The sequence below is a fragment of the Oncorhynchus kisutch genome, linkage group LG11 (assembly GCF_002021735.2).
Source record: "Oncorhynchus kisutch isolate 150728-3 linkage group LG11, Okis_V2, whole genome shotgun sequence".
Taxonomy (NCBI): Eukaryota; Metazoa; Chordata; class Actinopteri; order Salmoniformes; family Salmonidae; genus Oncorhynchus; species Oncorhynchus kisutch.
In genome coordinates, this window is record NC_034184.2 from 66,686,595 (window position 1) to 66,700,422 (window position 13,828).

At 43.1% G+C, this 13,828-nt stretch overlaps 1 protein-coding gene across 1 annotated transcript in view; it reads left to right on the forward strand.

Annotated features, from left to right (window-relative positions):
- The window catches only part of hecw1a (HECT, C2 and WW domain containing E3 ubiquitin protein ligase 1a), a 73,686-nt gene that overhangs the window by 56,151 nt on the left and 3,707 nt on the right, over positions 1-13,828 (forward strand). Inside the window, exons 16-25 of the mRNA XM_031836139.1 lie at positions 30-113; positions 700-806; positions 5,003-5,117; positions 5,613-5,726; positions 5,845-5,997; positions 7,233-7,331; positions 7,617-7,746; positions 8,143-8,289; positions 8,590-8,704; positions 10,028-10,226. Of these exons, the coding sequence (XP_031691999.1) occupies positions 30-113; positions 700-806; positions 5,003-5,117; positions 5,613-5,726; positions 5,845-5,997; positions 7,233-7,331; positions 7,617-7,746; positions 8,143-8,289; positions 8,590-8,704; positions 10,028-10,226 (1,263 nt within the window). The remainder of the gene's footprint in view (positions 1-29; positions 114-699; positions 807-5,002; positions 5,118-5,612; positions 5,727-5,844; positions 5,998-7,232; positions 7,332-7,616; positions 7,747-8,142; positions 8,290-8,589; positions 8,705-10,027; positions 10,227-13,828) is intronic.

The following is a 13,828-nucleotide window of genomic DNA, read 5'->3' on the forward strand; positions in this document are numbered from 1 at the left end:
TGACTGGTCTCACTCTGTCAACCAATCAGGGAGAAGATCCACTACATCAAGACGGAAGGTTCACAGGGGGTGGAGAAGCTGTCTTGTGATGCTGACCTGGTCATTCTACTGAGGTAGTCTTGTTTACCCTGTTGTTGTTGATACTAGATGGTTGTTTTGGCTGGTTCTGCGGGGCTCCGCTGGCCGTACGCTGGCTAGATTACAGTAAACCCAGAGCATCTTGTCCCACGGCTCATTCACTGTCTGTCTCACAGCCAATCCGATTACACCCTTCACATGGGCACACTGTATTACTTTAGGCCTATATACCCATGCCCAAAACCAGCAGCCAGCAGGCGTAATGTGATTGGTTTATAGTCCACAGACCAGCCAGCAGCCGTAATTTGATGGGTTTATAGTTCACAGACCCAGCCTGACAGAATTGGTATTTGTTACAGTCTGTCTTCAATGTTTGTGAGGAGAGCAAACCCTGTAATCTACATGATCGACAGACAGTTTTCTGTATAGAATGCAGGGATAATTTCCTTCACGAAATGGAATGGAATAAAGACTTGATACTTTGTACTTTCTAGGTGTCCATAACATTTGGACCATTTCGAATTTGTAAACTATCCCTTTAACGCTCTCCCTCCCTCACTTTCCCTCCCTCACTTTCCCTCTCTCCCTATCTCCCTCCCTGTCAATCTCTCTCCCCTGCAGCTTGTTTGAGGAGGAAATCATGTCCTATGTTCCACCCCACTCCTTTCACCCGGGGTACAGCTTCTCGCCCCGCTGCTCACCCGGATCCTCGCCACAAAACTCCCCAGGTGGGTCTTCCCTCACTTTTAACTTCACTGACCAGCCAATCAGCTCTCATGTATGCTAATCAAGTACAGGGCTCTAGCCTCATGGGCCACCACCAAACCCTCCTAACTTAATACCCCAAACCATGTCTGAATAGGCATCATTTATTTAAGTGAGGGTAACCACTCGGACTGCACTAAGGACCTAAGCCAATCAGGATCCTTAGAACCACATGAAATCAAGTCATAACAAGTGCCACTTATGAATTAGTCCCATTAAGGGAAACAACCAGTCACCTCTTGAACAGTAGCTATTATGAAGCCCAAGCACCACTCAATGCAAACCACAATGAGTGATTTAAATGAGCAATTGGGTTGATGGTGTCAACATTCTATCCTCAGCCTTTACAAAGATAACATACCCATAATTACACTGGCTATGAAATATCAGTCAGACCATACTGTGGGCTCCTAGAGCCAGTTATGAATGAATAATTACACTGTGAAATAGAATCCATTATAAACTGAGTGGTTCGAGCCATGAATGCTGATTGGCTGACTGCCGTAGTATATCAGACCGTATACCACGGGTATGACAAAACATGTATTTTTACTGCTCTAATTACCTTGGTAACCATTTTATAATAGCAATAAGGCACCTTGGGGGTTTGTGGTATCTAGGCACTCCGGTTTGCATCATGCATAAGAACAGCCCTTAGCCATGGTATATTGACCACAACCCCTTGGCCCTTATTGCTTAAATATCACACCATAGAGCAATAGAGGAAGCCCAGTGGTCGGCAGTGGGAGAGTATGGAGCGAGGTGGAACTGGGCCGACAATCTGCTGATTTTCTCATCGAAGAAAAGCCAGATCGCAATACAGTTCTCTGTTCCCAAAGCTGGAATCTGTTTCGAACAGAGTTCACAAAGTTTTGTAGACGTGGAGCTTTGCTAAATTCTAAATATATATTACAGGTAGTGCAAGGGCGAATTGAATTATTGCACATACACGCTACACAGAGAGTGTTCCTTATTTGAAATGTGCAGATACAGTGGCAAGAAAAAATATGTGAACCCTTTGGAAATACCTGGATTTCTGCATAAATTGGTCATAAAATTTGATCTGATCTTCATCTAGGTCACAGCAATAGACAAACACAGTCTGCTTAAACTAATAACACAAACAATTATATGTTTTCATGTCTTTATTGAACACACAGTGTAAACATTCACAGTGCAGGAATGAAAAGGTATGTGAACCCGTGGGTTTAGTAACTGGTTGACCTCCTCAACCAAACGTTTTCTGTAGTCAGACCTGCACAACGGTCAGGATGAATTTTGGACCATCCATTATACAAAACTTTACAGTTGGGATGAGGTTTTGATGTTGGTGTGCTGTACCTTTTTTTCTCCACACATAGTGTTGTGTATTCCTTCCAAACAACTCAACTGTAGTGTCATCTGTCCACAGAACATTTTGCACCCAGGTGCACTTTTGCAAACTTCACTTTTTTTTTGTTGACAGCAATTGCTTCTTCGATGGTGTCCTCCCATGAACACCATTCTTGTTTAGTGTTTTACGTATTGTAGACTCGTCAACAAAAATGTTAGCATTTTCCAGAGATTTCTGTAAGTCTTTAGCTGACACTCTAGGATTATTCTTATCCTCATCAAACATTCTGCACTGTGCTCTTGCAGTCATCTTTGCAGGAGAATAGCAACAGTGCTGAACTTTCTCCATTTATAGACAATTTGTCTTACCGTGGACTGATGAACATCAAGGCTATTAGAGATACTTTTATAACCCTTTCCAGCTTCATGCAAGTCAACAATTCCTAATCTTAGGTTTTCTCAGATCTCTTTTGTTCGAGGCATGGTTCACATCAGACAATGCTTCTTGTGAATAGCAAACTCAAGTTTTGTGAGTGTTTTTTATAGGGCAAGGCAGCTCCAACCAACATCTCCAATCCAGTCTCATTGATTGGACTCCAGGTTAGCTGACTCCTGACTCCAATTAGCCAAGGGATTCACATACTTTTTCCAACCTTCCAACCTGTTTAAATGATGTATTCAATATAGACAAGAAAAATGTTATAATTTGTGTGTTATTAGTTTAAGCACACCATGTTTGTCTATTGTTGTGACTTAGATGAAGATCAGATCTAATTTGATGACCAATTTATGCAGAAATCCAGATAATTCCAAAGGGTTCACATACTTTTTCTTGCCACTGTAAAATCGTTGAACATGCTAAAACACGCCAATAGGATCTCACTTGACTTTGCCCACTATCCTTAATTTGCTCCCACTGAAAACGACACAGATGAACTACAGTATACTAAACAAAAATATAATTGCAACATGTAAAGTGTTGGACACATGTTTCATGTTCAAGATCCCAGAAATGTTCCATACGCCTCACAAAAATCTTATTTCTCTGAAATGTTTGTGCACACATTTGTTTACATCCCTGTTAGTGAGTGTTTCTCCTTTGCCAACTGACAGGTGTAGTATATCAAGAAGCTGATTAAACAGCATGATCATTACACAGGTGCCACTTGTGCTGGGGACAATAAAAGGCCAATAAAATGTCACACAACATAATGCCACAGATGTCTCAAGTTTTAAGGGATGAGTGCAAATAGCATGGTGACTACAGGAATGTCCACCAGAACTGTTGCCATAGAATTTTATGTTCTCTGCCATAAGCCACCTTCAAAGTCGTTTTAGAGAATTTGGCAGTACATCCAACCGGCCTCACAACCGCAGATCACGTGTAACCACACCAGCCCAGAACCTCCACATCCGGCTTCTTTACCTGCAGGATTGTCTGAGACCAGCCACCCGGACAGCTGTTGAAACTGAGGAGTATCTCTCTCTGTAATAAAGCACTTTTGTGGGGGAAAAAAATCATTCTGATTGGCAGGTCCTGGCTCCCCAGTGGGTGGTCCTATGTCCTCCCAGGGGCACCCATGGCTGCACCCCTGCCCAGCCATGTGAAATCCATAGATTAAGGCCGAATGAATTCATTTCAATGGACTGATTTCCATACATGAACTGCAACGCAGTAAAATCGTTGAAATTGTTGCATGTTGTGTTTCTATTTTTGTTCAGTATATCTTGGGTTAGTTGTAAATATCTTTGGTGCTAGGCTAGCAGCTAACAGCTAGCATCCTCACAATACGATCATCACTCCCCATGAAAGGCCCTGCTGTGCTACATTAGAGCATGGCCATGCAGCGTTAATCAGCTGATAGAGTCGTTAAGAGGCCATGAGGAGGTGTCAGGGGTTCTTATTATTTTTGAGGAGAGCAGAGGAGCTATTAATGGATGAATGGGAGCAGGGCCACAGCAGGAGGGAGGCAAACCTGGATTGGAATGATGCTGCATTTTCTCTCCCTTTGGTCTTTGTTGAGAGAGAAGTTTTTTTGACTGCTTTTTCAACAGAACATTGTACAAATGTCAGCAACATGCTTCATTGTGAATAGAACTTAAATTTGAATATTACAATTGGCAATACAAATTAAAATACAGTAAACAACAGAAAGTTATGTTAATCGTCAACTGTTCAGCAGGTGGACCATGGCTGGGACGGCGCTGCAACAGAAACGCTCAGTCCTGCAGTGGATCAGTTCCATTTTAGTTGAGGAGCAGGTCTGGTGTAGGCTCACAGACGATCGTTGAAGTGGGAGGACACGGCACTAAGGGTCAAAAATGTCAAATGTAATCTTGCGAAGAGACTTTCCCTGCGAGTGCGTGTGAAGTGATGGTAGGCCCAGATTGGTGCATGCATCTGAGTAGTACTTTTCTCCTCCCTTGCTCTGTTGAACTGAGGCTGGCCTGACTCAGGCTAGCTTCAAGTCATGTCAAAAAATGTGTTGACTGATGGATCACTGTGGCATCATATTCCACCGCTGGTCGGATATACACTGTCCATTAGATGGTGAATACAGTCACTTAGGGATGTGGAAGTGCTTCAAGCATCAAAACGTGACCCCCAAAAAATACAACAACAAGGATGATCACTGGCTCAGCTACACTAGTGGGGAAGGTTTTGAACTCTTAACAACTGCCCATAAGTGCCTGTGTTTTTCACTGGGCCTTGAGGCCCATGAATTATGTATGTATAAGGTATTGATTGCAGTTGTATTAGCTTAGATGTAAATTATGGCTATCGCTCACTCTGTGTGTGTGCTTGTGTGTTTGTGTGTGTTGGCAGGCTTACAGAGGGCCCGAGCTCCGGCTCCATACCGCAGAGACTTTGAAGCCAAACTGCGTAACTTTTACAGGAAGCTGGAAGCTAAGGGCTATGGCCAGGGACCAGGGAAGATCAAGTAAGTCTCTCTGTGTCTGTGTCTGTGTCTCTGTGTGTGTGTGTGTGTGTGTGTGTGTGTGTGTGTGTGTGTGTGTGTGTGTGTGTGTGTGTGTGTGTGTGTGTGTGTGTGTGTGTGTGTGTGTGTGTGTGTATGTGTGTGTGTGTGTGTGTGTGTGTGTGTGTGTGTGTGTGTGTGTGTGTGTGTGTGTGTGTGTGTGTGTGTGTGTGTGTGTGTGTGTGTGTGTGTGTGTGTGTGTGTGAGTGTATATGCTGATACCCACCCTCTGGTGGTAATTATATGTCAAGGATATTGCAAGATGTTGCAAGCAGAAACTACAACTAGAGATAGAAACAGTAGATGATTCTCTACCATGTAGCATTGTGGATTATGTCTGAATTTCTATCTTAAATGTTCTGAATAGCTCTAGAAGACCCAGTAAGATGATGTGATGAGAGGAGATAAGCATGTCTGTACAGGAACTGTAGTTTGCTAATCATTTAATTATTGTCCCAGACTGATCATCAGAAGAGACCACCTGTTGGAGGGCACCTTCAACCAGGTGATGGCCTACTCCCGCAAGGAGCTGCAGAGGAACAAGCTCTACATCACCTTCCTGGGAGAGGAGGGGTAAGCGTGTGTGTGTTTGTGTTTGTGTGTGCATGTATGTGCATGGAAGCATGTGCATGTGGGATTGATCCCATTGCCGTATTTTTAAAACTACATCCCCCATGTCCCCCGTCTCTAGGCTGGACTACAGCGGCCCCTCCAGGGAGTTCTTCTTCCTGTTGTCCCAAGAGCTATTCAACCCTTACTACGGCCTGTTTGAGTACTCAGCCAACGACACTTACACCGTCCAGATCAGCCCCATGTCTGCCTTTGTTGAGAACCATCTGGAATGGTGAGGACTGATACCCTGAGAGAGCATATTATCGTAATTTTTACTTTTTTATACAGGTATTTAACCAGGTGATCTATTGTCTGTGTTTACACAGGTAGCCCAAATCTGATATTTTGCCACTAATTGGTTATTGACCAATCAGATTAATTTAATCTTTATTTAACTAGGCAAGTCAGTTAAGAACCAATTCTTATTTGTTTTACCAAAAGGCAAATGTCCTCCTGCGGGGACGGGGGATAAAAAAAATACAGGACAAAACACACATCATGACAAGAGAGACACCATAACACTGCTTAAAGAGAGACCTATAATAATTGGGAAAAATATAAATGCAGCCAATGAGATATGAATCTCTTCTTTAAGGGAGGCTTAGCCAAGAGACTATTAATGAATAAAAATACAAATAAAACCAGATGTTTTACAGTTGGTTTCTGTGCATCTTTAGCCAAGGAGCACCAAGGAGTTTATGATCACCGTGCAACTGGTGTAGGTCATCAAATTGTCTAGGGTTAATATCGCTCGTTAGCATTTTATTGGTGGGACTAGGGGAGTCATGTAAAACCAAGCATCGTTTAATATTCCCCTTGACACAAACATAATGATGACACTCTAGTAAACATGGTATGATGTACCAGTATGATGTATTTACCATCTGTGTCAACCCTGAAGCAGTGGGGAATAGTACAAGGATTGTTGGTTTTCAACAGCGCAAATTACTTGTGTACTCAGGCAAATGACTAGTGTAATAGCATAGACTGAAAAACTAAACCTATAAAGGAGAAACTGATTTAAGCTGTGAAATGTAGCCAACACCCTGTAATATTCCCTGTTTTACTCTTAGTGGAAATCTAGCCTTGTGAGCTCCGTTCATTGTCACCGGAAATTAAACTACTTCATGGACACAAAATGGTTGCAATAGCATTCCAATTAGCCTGTCATTGGACGCTGGACTTGAACCAATGAGGGTAAAGTTTATAGCTTGGCAGATGGCACTCTGCCGAGTCATTAATTACCAGTCACAAGTTGAATGTAAATTAGTGTCAATTATACCATTAACCAACAACATCCTTCATTCCTTGTGAATATACCCTTTCCTGAACAGTTGATAGCGCTTTTCCACAGTTTTTACCTTTGGAAGACGAAGACAGGTTTATGCAGCTTGTCCTGTCCAAGACCATGGTCTGCCTCTCAATAGTCTAAAGTGGATTCCTCTCCTCGTCTCCTTTCCTTCCTAGGTTCCGCTTCAGTGGGCGTATTCTAGGCCTGGCCCTGATCCACCAGTATCTGCTGGATGCCTTCTTCACACGACCCTTCTACAAGGCCCTCCTCAGACTGTGAGTGCATTGACCACCCTTTTGCTTGACCACCCTGTACCATAATCTAGCCTACACATTCTTACTTCTGTACCTCAATTACCTCTCTTCACCCTACACACACACACACGTCTTGTGCCACAATCTACCCGACTCACAACTCTCCCTGTACAATTACCTCACACACTCCTCTCCCCGTACAATGTATCTGTACTAACATTGCATCATGCTACACATCAACTAAAAGGAATCCTACTGTAAGATCATATCAATCAGTCAACCAGTCAATGTGTGATGTTCTCACAGATCCACAGACCTGAGTGATCTGGAGTATCTGGATGAGGAGTTCCATCAGAGTCTCCAGTGGATGAAGGACAATGACATCACTGACATCCTGGACCTCACCTTCACCGTCAATGAGGAGGTCTTTGGCCAGGTCAGTCTCAGTTAGGAGTTAGTCTGTTAGGGGTCGGTCTCAGGGATCAGTCTCAGGGATCAGTCTCAGGGATGAGGTAGGCCACGAGGCACTAGGGCTTTGACTGTCTCTGCTTAGCCTGACCTGGCACTTTGTAGTACGTTGTAACTTGGGGAAATGGAGTACTTTATCAATAAATTATTATATTCTTCTGCCCAGGACAGAATGAAATGTGTTGGAAGTTTCACTTTAAAGTTTCATTTCGAAGTTAACATCTGCCCACCACACCAGAGTACATCTTTTGTTGGGAGGTCAAAGAAGCAAAAGTTATTTTAGCCCAAAATGATCCCAACACCACACTCCCTTCATAAATACAGTTCTCTGACATAATTTCCTGTTTGTCATTTCCTCTGTCAGGTGACGGAGCGGGAGCTAAAGTCGGGTGGCTCCAACCTTCAGGTGACGGAGAAGAACAAGAAGGAGTACATTGAGCGCATGGCCAAGTGGAGGGTAGAGCGCGGGGTGGTGCAGCAGACTGAGGCCCTGGTCCGAGGATTCTATGAGGTACAGCACAAACCTAGAATACCCCACATGGCCTTTGACCCCTACTAACCCCTCAGTGTTTGCAGATCTGAAAGAATAGGATGGGTATAAGCAATATGGCGGAACCTCCCCATTATCATGATGCTTACACCTATCCAGTCCCTCTCGATCTGTAAATGCCAAAGGAAGGTATGGTCTCTAGAGGAAGTGTCAGAGACATTATTCCATCTCACCATTGCCAAGTGAATTCCATTCATTTGTGGAACAGCAGGCAATCTATTGACATCCCTAATCCCCTCTCCAACCCTCCTCTGGCCCCAGGTGGTAGACTCTCGTCTGGTGTCGGTGTTTGATGCCAGAGAGCTGGAGCTGGTCATTGCAGGGACGGCTGAGATCGACCTAAACGACTGGAGGACCAACACAGAGTACAGAGGAGGTGAGAAAGTAAAAATCAATGCAGATATCTGAGTACTTCTATTTCTGTTCTAGGATAGTCATCTTGTGAAGTGTCCAAGGAAAATGTTTTGTTTCCCGAAAGTAAAACATGTACTATTGACTCTGAGAAAAAAAGATGCTATCAAGAACCTAAAAGTGTTCTTCAGCTGTCCCCATAGGAGAACCATTTGAAGAACCCTATTGGGTTCCATGTAGAACCCTTTTCCTAGAGGGTTCTACATGGAACCCAAAAAGGTTTCTACCTGGAAACAAAAAGGGTTCTCCTATGGGCACAGCCGAAGAACTCATTTGGAACCTTGATAGCACCTTTTTTCCCCTAAGAGTTCAAACTGAAACGGACAGTGCTGCAGACCACACAGGGGAGGAAAGAAAGTAGTAATGTAAAAAGACTGACAAAGACCAAGTGATGGTTGAAAAGCTGTCACTGACAGTCATGCTGTTTAATGTAAAGCCTACGTTTTTGGAAGCATAAACCAATGTGTCCCTTTCTGCATCACAAAGTACTAGAGTCAACTGACAGACCTGGTACAGTGCAGTAATGACACAGAGCGGTCAACGCCAAGTAGAACATGCCGGAACATCCGTCTCACGGCCTCATTAGCGCATACGCACCATGTCACCTGACATAAGAGAGTGTGCGTCTGTAACTGATTACGGCCACATCATGAGCGCCGTTGCAATTTCTCTCTGCCTCCTTTGAACAGACAGATGTGGCGGAGGGTCCGGCAAGCCCCGAAATGCCCATAAACGTCCATAACTCATTAATCACCCAGAAGGCCGTGCTCCAGCTGCCAGGCTGCTCATCTGGTTCTCATTATGGCTAAGCTCTTAATTGGCCAAACTCATCATCTGCACAATTGGAGCTGTTTGCTCTTTCGTTTGGCAAAGACGTCAGTTTGCTGTGGATGGATTGGATCACAAGCCGGACTGGAAAGCCTGCAGTGACCCTTCTCACCACAGCCTCCAAAGCAAACAGCGCCCTGTTTAGATTGCAGTTTGTAATTTAAAGTGAAAACTTTCATAATGGAACAGAAAGTGGTGAACATTACCTTTGCTCTCAGAATGGGAGCTAGCTTCTCGGTCCACAGTATTAATAGTAATGACAATGACTTGCAGTTAATGAGCTCATTTCTCAAACACTAAGTAAGGGGTTGACTCAATCCATTTCACCATCAGTGTGTAGCAACCACATGTGTGTACGGTTGATGCAGAACACAACGCAGTGAGGGATAACCAGGGTTGTGTACCAGTCAGTTCCACCTACACTGACCTCACCAATGAATCCTAATGACTCCTTCCCCAGGTTACCATGATGGCCACATAGTGATGCGGTGGTTCTGGGGCGCGGTGGAACGCTTCAACAACGAGCAGAGACTGCGGCTGCTACAGTTTGTGACGGGCACCTCCAGTGTTCCATACGAAGGCTTCGCTGCCCTACGGGGAAGCAACGGCCTACGACGCTTCTGCATCGAGAAGTGGGGCAAGGTCACCTCACTACCCAGGTACTGGATAGAAAATATACCAACATATTAATAAATATATAGTTTGGAATTGAATCCTCTTATAAGAATCATATCTCTCCCGGACAAGTTTTATTCTTATAATCAACTAGTATCAACTCTTAATAAAAGCAAACTACATTGTAAGTATTTTTTGACCACTACGGCATAAGCAGACTCATGATTCTTAGAGGCAGAGTTCACTGTTTTGGGTGTTTTATTCTAGAATAAAGAGGTCATTTCATTGACTAATGTAATTATTCCACTACAAGGAGATGAAAATATCCAGAAAGACATTCCACTAACCACACACTGGTTGAATCAACATTGCTTCCACATCATTTGAATGAAATTACATTGAACCAACTTGGAATAGATGTTGAATTGACTTCTGTGCACACTGGGAAATAGTACAGTAAACCTAGTTCAAGGGTCAAATGTACTGTAACTTGTCACACTTATAAGGTCCATTGGAAACGCATGCTAAATGTGGCCATTTAGAATTATTAAAGCAGGTAGCCACGCCCTATTTAGGGACAGACATTTGAGCAAAATAAATAGTATTTCGCCTCATAGGAAGGACTGTAGCAAGGATATTTTTCAAGGAAATTAAAAGAACTGTCTGCTTTAAAAAAATATATATATCATCAGCTTATCTGACTGGGCTATTATTTTTATTTATTTATTTTATTTCACCTTTATTTAACCAGGTAGGCAAGTTGAGAACAAGTTCTAATTTACAATTGCGACCTTGCCAAGATAAAGCAAAGCAGTTCGACACATATAATGACACAGTGTTACACATGGAGTAAAACAAACATACAGTCAATAATACAGTAGAAACAAGTTTATATACGATGTGAGCAAATGAGGTGAGATAAGGGAGGTAAAGGCAAAAAAAGGCCATGGTGGCAAAGTAAATACAATATAGCAAGTAAAACACTGGAATGGTAGATTTGCAGTGGAAGAATGTGCAAAGTAGAAATAAAAATAATGGGGTGCAAAGGAGCAAAATAAATAAATGAATACAGTAGGGGAAGAGGTAGTTGTTTGGGCTAAATTATAGATGGGCTATGTACAGGTGCAGTAATCTGTGAGCTGCTCTGACAGTTGGTGCTTAAAGCTAGTGAGGGAGATAAGTGTTTCCAGTTTCAGAGATTTTTGTAGTTCGTTCCAGTCAGCAGAGAACTGGAAGGAGAGGCGGCCAAAGAAAGAATTGGTTTTGGGGGTGACCAGAGAGATATACCTGCTGGAGCGCGTGCTACAGGTGGGTGATGCTATGGTGACCAGCGAGCTGAGATAAGGGGGGACTTTACCTTGCAGGGTCTTGTAGATGACATGGAGCCAGTGGGTTTGGCGACGAGTATGAAGCGAGGGCCAGCCAACGAGAGCGTACGGGTCTCATTGGTGGGTAGTATATGGGGCTTTAGTGACAAAACGGATGACACTGTGATAGACTGCATCCAATTTGTTGAGTAGAGTGTTGGAGGCTATTTTGTAAATGACATCGCCGAAGTCGAGGATTGGTAGGATGGTCAGTTTTACAAGGGTATGTTTGGCAGCATGAGTGAAGAATGCTTTGTTGCGAAATAGGAAGCCAATTCTAGGTTTAACTTTGGATTGGAGATGTTTGATGTGGGTCTGGAAGGAGAGTTTACAGTCTAACCAGACACCTAGGTATTTGTAGTTGTCCACGTATTCTAAGTCAGAGCCGTCCAGAGTAGTGATGTTGGACAGGCGGGCAGGTGCAGGCAGTGATCGGTTGAAGAGCATGCATTTAATTTTCCTTGTATTTAAGAGCAATTGAAGGCCACGGAAGGAGTGTAGTATGGCATTGAAGCTTGCCTGGAGGGTTGTTAACAGTGTCCAAAGAAGGGCCAGAATTATACAGAAGGGTGTCGAGAGAGTAAGGCTACGTTTACACAGATCTAATCTGATTGGTCAAAAGACAAATTAGTAGAAAAAGATCGGCATTGGGCTGCCTGTGTAAATACAGCCAATTTGACCTCCGTTAGAACATAGAACAGACTGCAATCCCAACTTTGGGACAGTTCTTTCTTATTCGGTATTGTTAATGGCCTTGTCAAAAAAATTTCCTGGCTGAAAGGCAGCTTTTGTTTTTTGTTTGTTAGTGTGTGCATGAGACCCCATACAGCAGCAAATGTTTTGTCCTGGACACAAAGAAAAGTCACAAAAAAACGGGCTTTTACCATTCCATCAATGAGATGATCTATTTTGAAACTAATACTATTTTATCTGCCAGTGACAATTCTCAAATTGCAAAATCAACACCACAGAAATGCACTCAGTCAGCTGTCATTGGAAATTAGGTGGTCACTCAAACAAAAACATTTGCCCATTTCAGGCATAGTCCCGATCTCCCGATTTTACTTCCCTTACCTGAGGCGCTCTCATTCAGACCACATGATATTGTCATGTAATCCAACATTTTCATAGTGCAACCATTCTATTCTCACCCACAGGACGGATGTAACCAGCTCTCTATCTCTCTTCCTCTCTTTTTTTTTTATACATTGTCTTCATATGGACAGCTGGTTGAGTGTGGTATCAAGGCTTACGTTACCCATGTGGGGAAGGAACGAAACGGCTGCTGGTATTTACTCAACCATTACATTTAGAGATCTACCTTGTAATCAGCTCTTAGTGCCAGCCAGCTTTACAGAGAGGTATAACCATTGGAAAAAATACTTCTCACACTCACACCCCCACCTTGTTCTCAAACTTGGTGAAGATATTTGGTTTAGACAATCTTCTAGAGTTTGAAACAATTGCGTTGGAAGCAGATAACGTTATTCGTCATTTCAACACGAATGTGTAAATTGTACGTAGTCTAGCAAAAGGTTCATAAAAGTCACTTCTATTAGTGTGTTTTCTACTAGCGTATAACCGCCACTAGCATGTGGTTTCTTGCTTGTGTGAAAAGAGTTGTTGATGGAGAAGTGGCTGGGTCATGTTCAGTAGGTACCAAACAGAGGGAAACAGGGATGTAGCCTACTATCTGATGACAAATCCCTGTGTATATTTTCCATTGCAAAATGTTTTGCTACGTGTGCCTTATAATGAACACCACCCAGGTCACACAGTATACATTGCTTCTACAACACTATGTGTCGCTGATGTCTAAAGCCAGGCGAGCTGCCGAGTGTGGAACACACACGTGATTATGGTCACTCACTAGTGCCAGACGTGATATGAAGTTCAATTTGCTGAAATGAGTACCGACTATAGTACTGAATCCTTACACACCCCCTAGGCCTACTTCTATTTTCATATTCCAATTTTCATGGATCCCTCTGAATTGGTTGCATTGCAAACACAACTATATTTGATGCCTGTACAGTATTTGCTTTATACCTTTCACCTTGTTAGACCTGCATTGGACATTTATTTGGCAAACGGGAGAAGATCTCATTTAAAGCTAACTAAGTCAGCAGAAAGGAGAGGGCTCCCATTTCGCTGTGGAGGAGAGGAAGTGGTAGTGTTTATCATTGTGTAGGAAGCACAGTGTCAGCAGTAAGGAAGCTAAATAAGGCTGAGGTTGGAGAAGAGAATGGCATGGCTAGCGAATAACATTTCAACCTAGG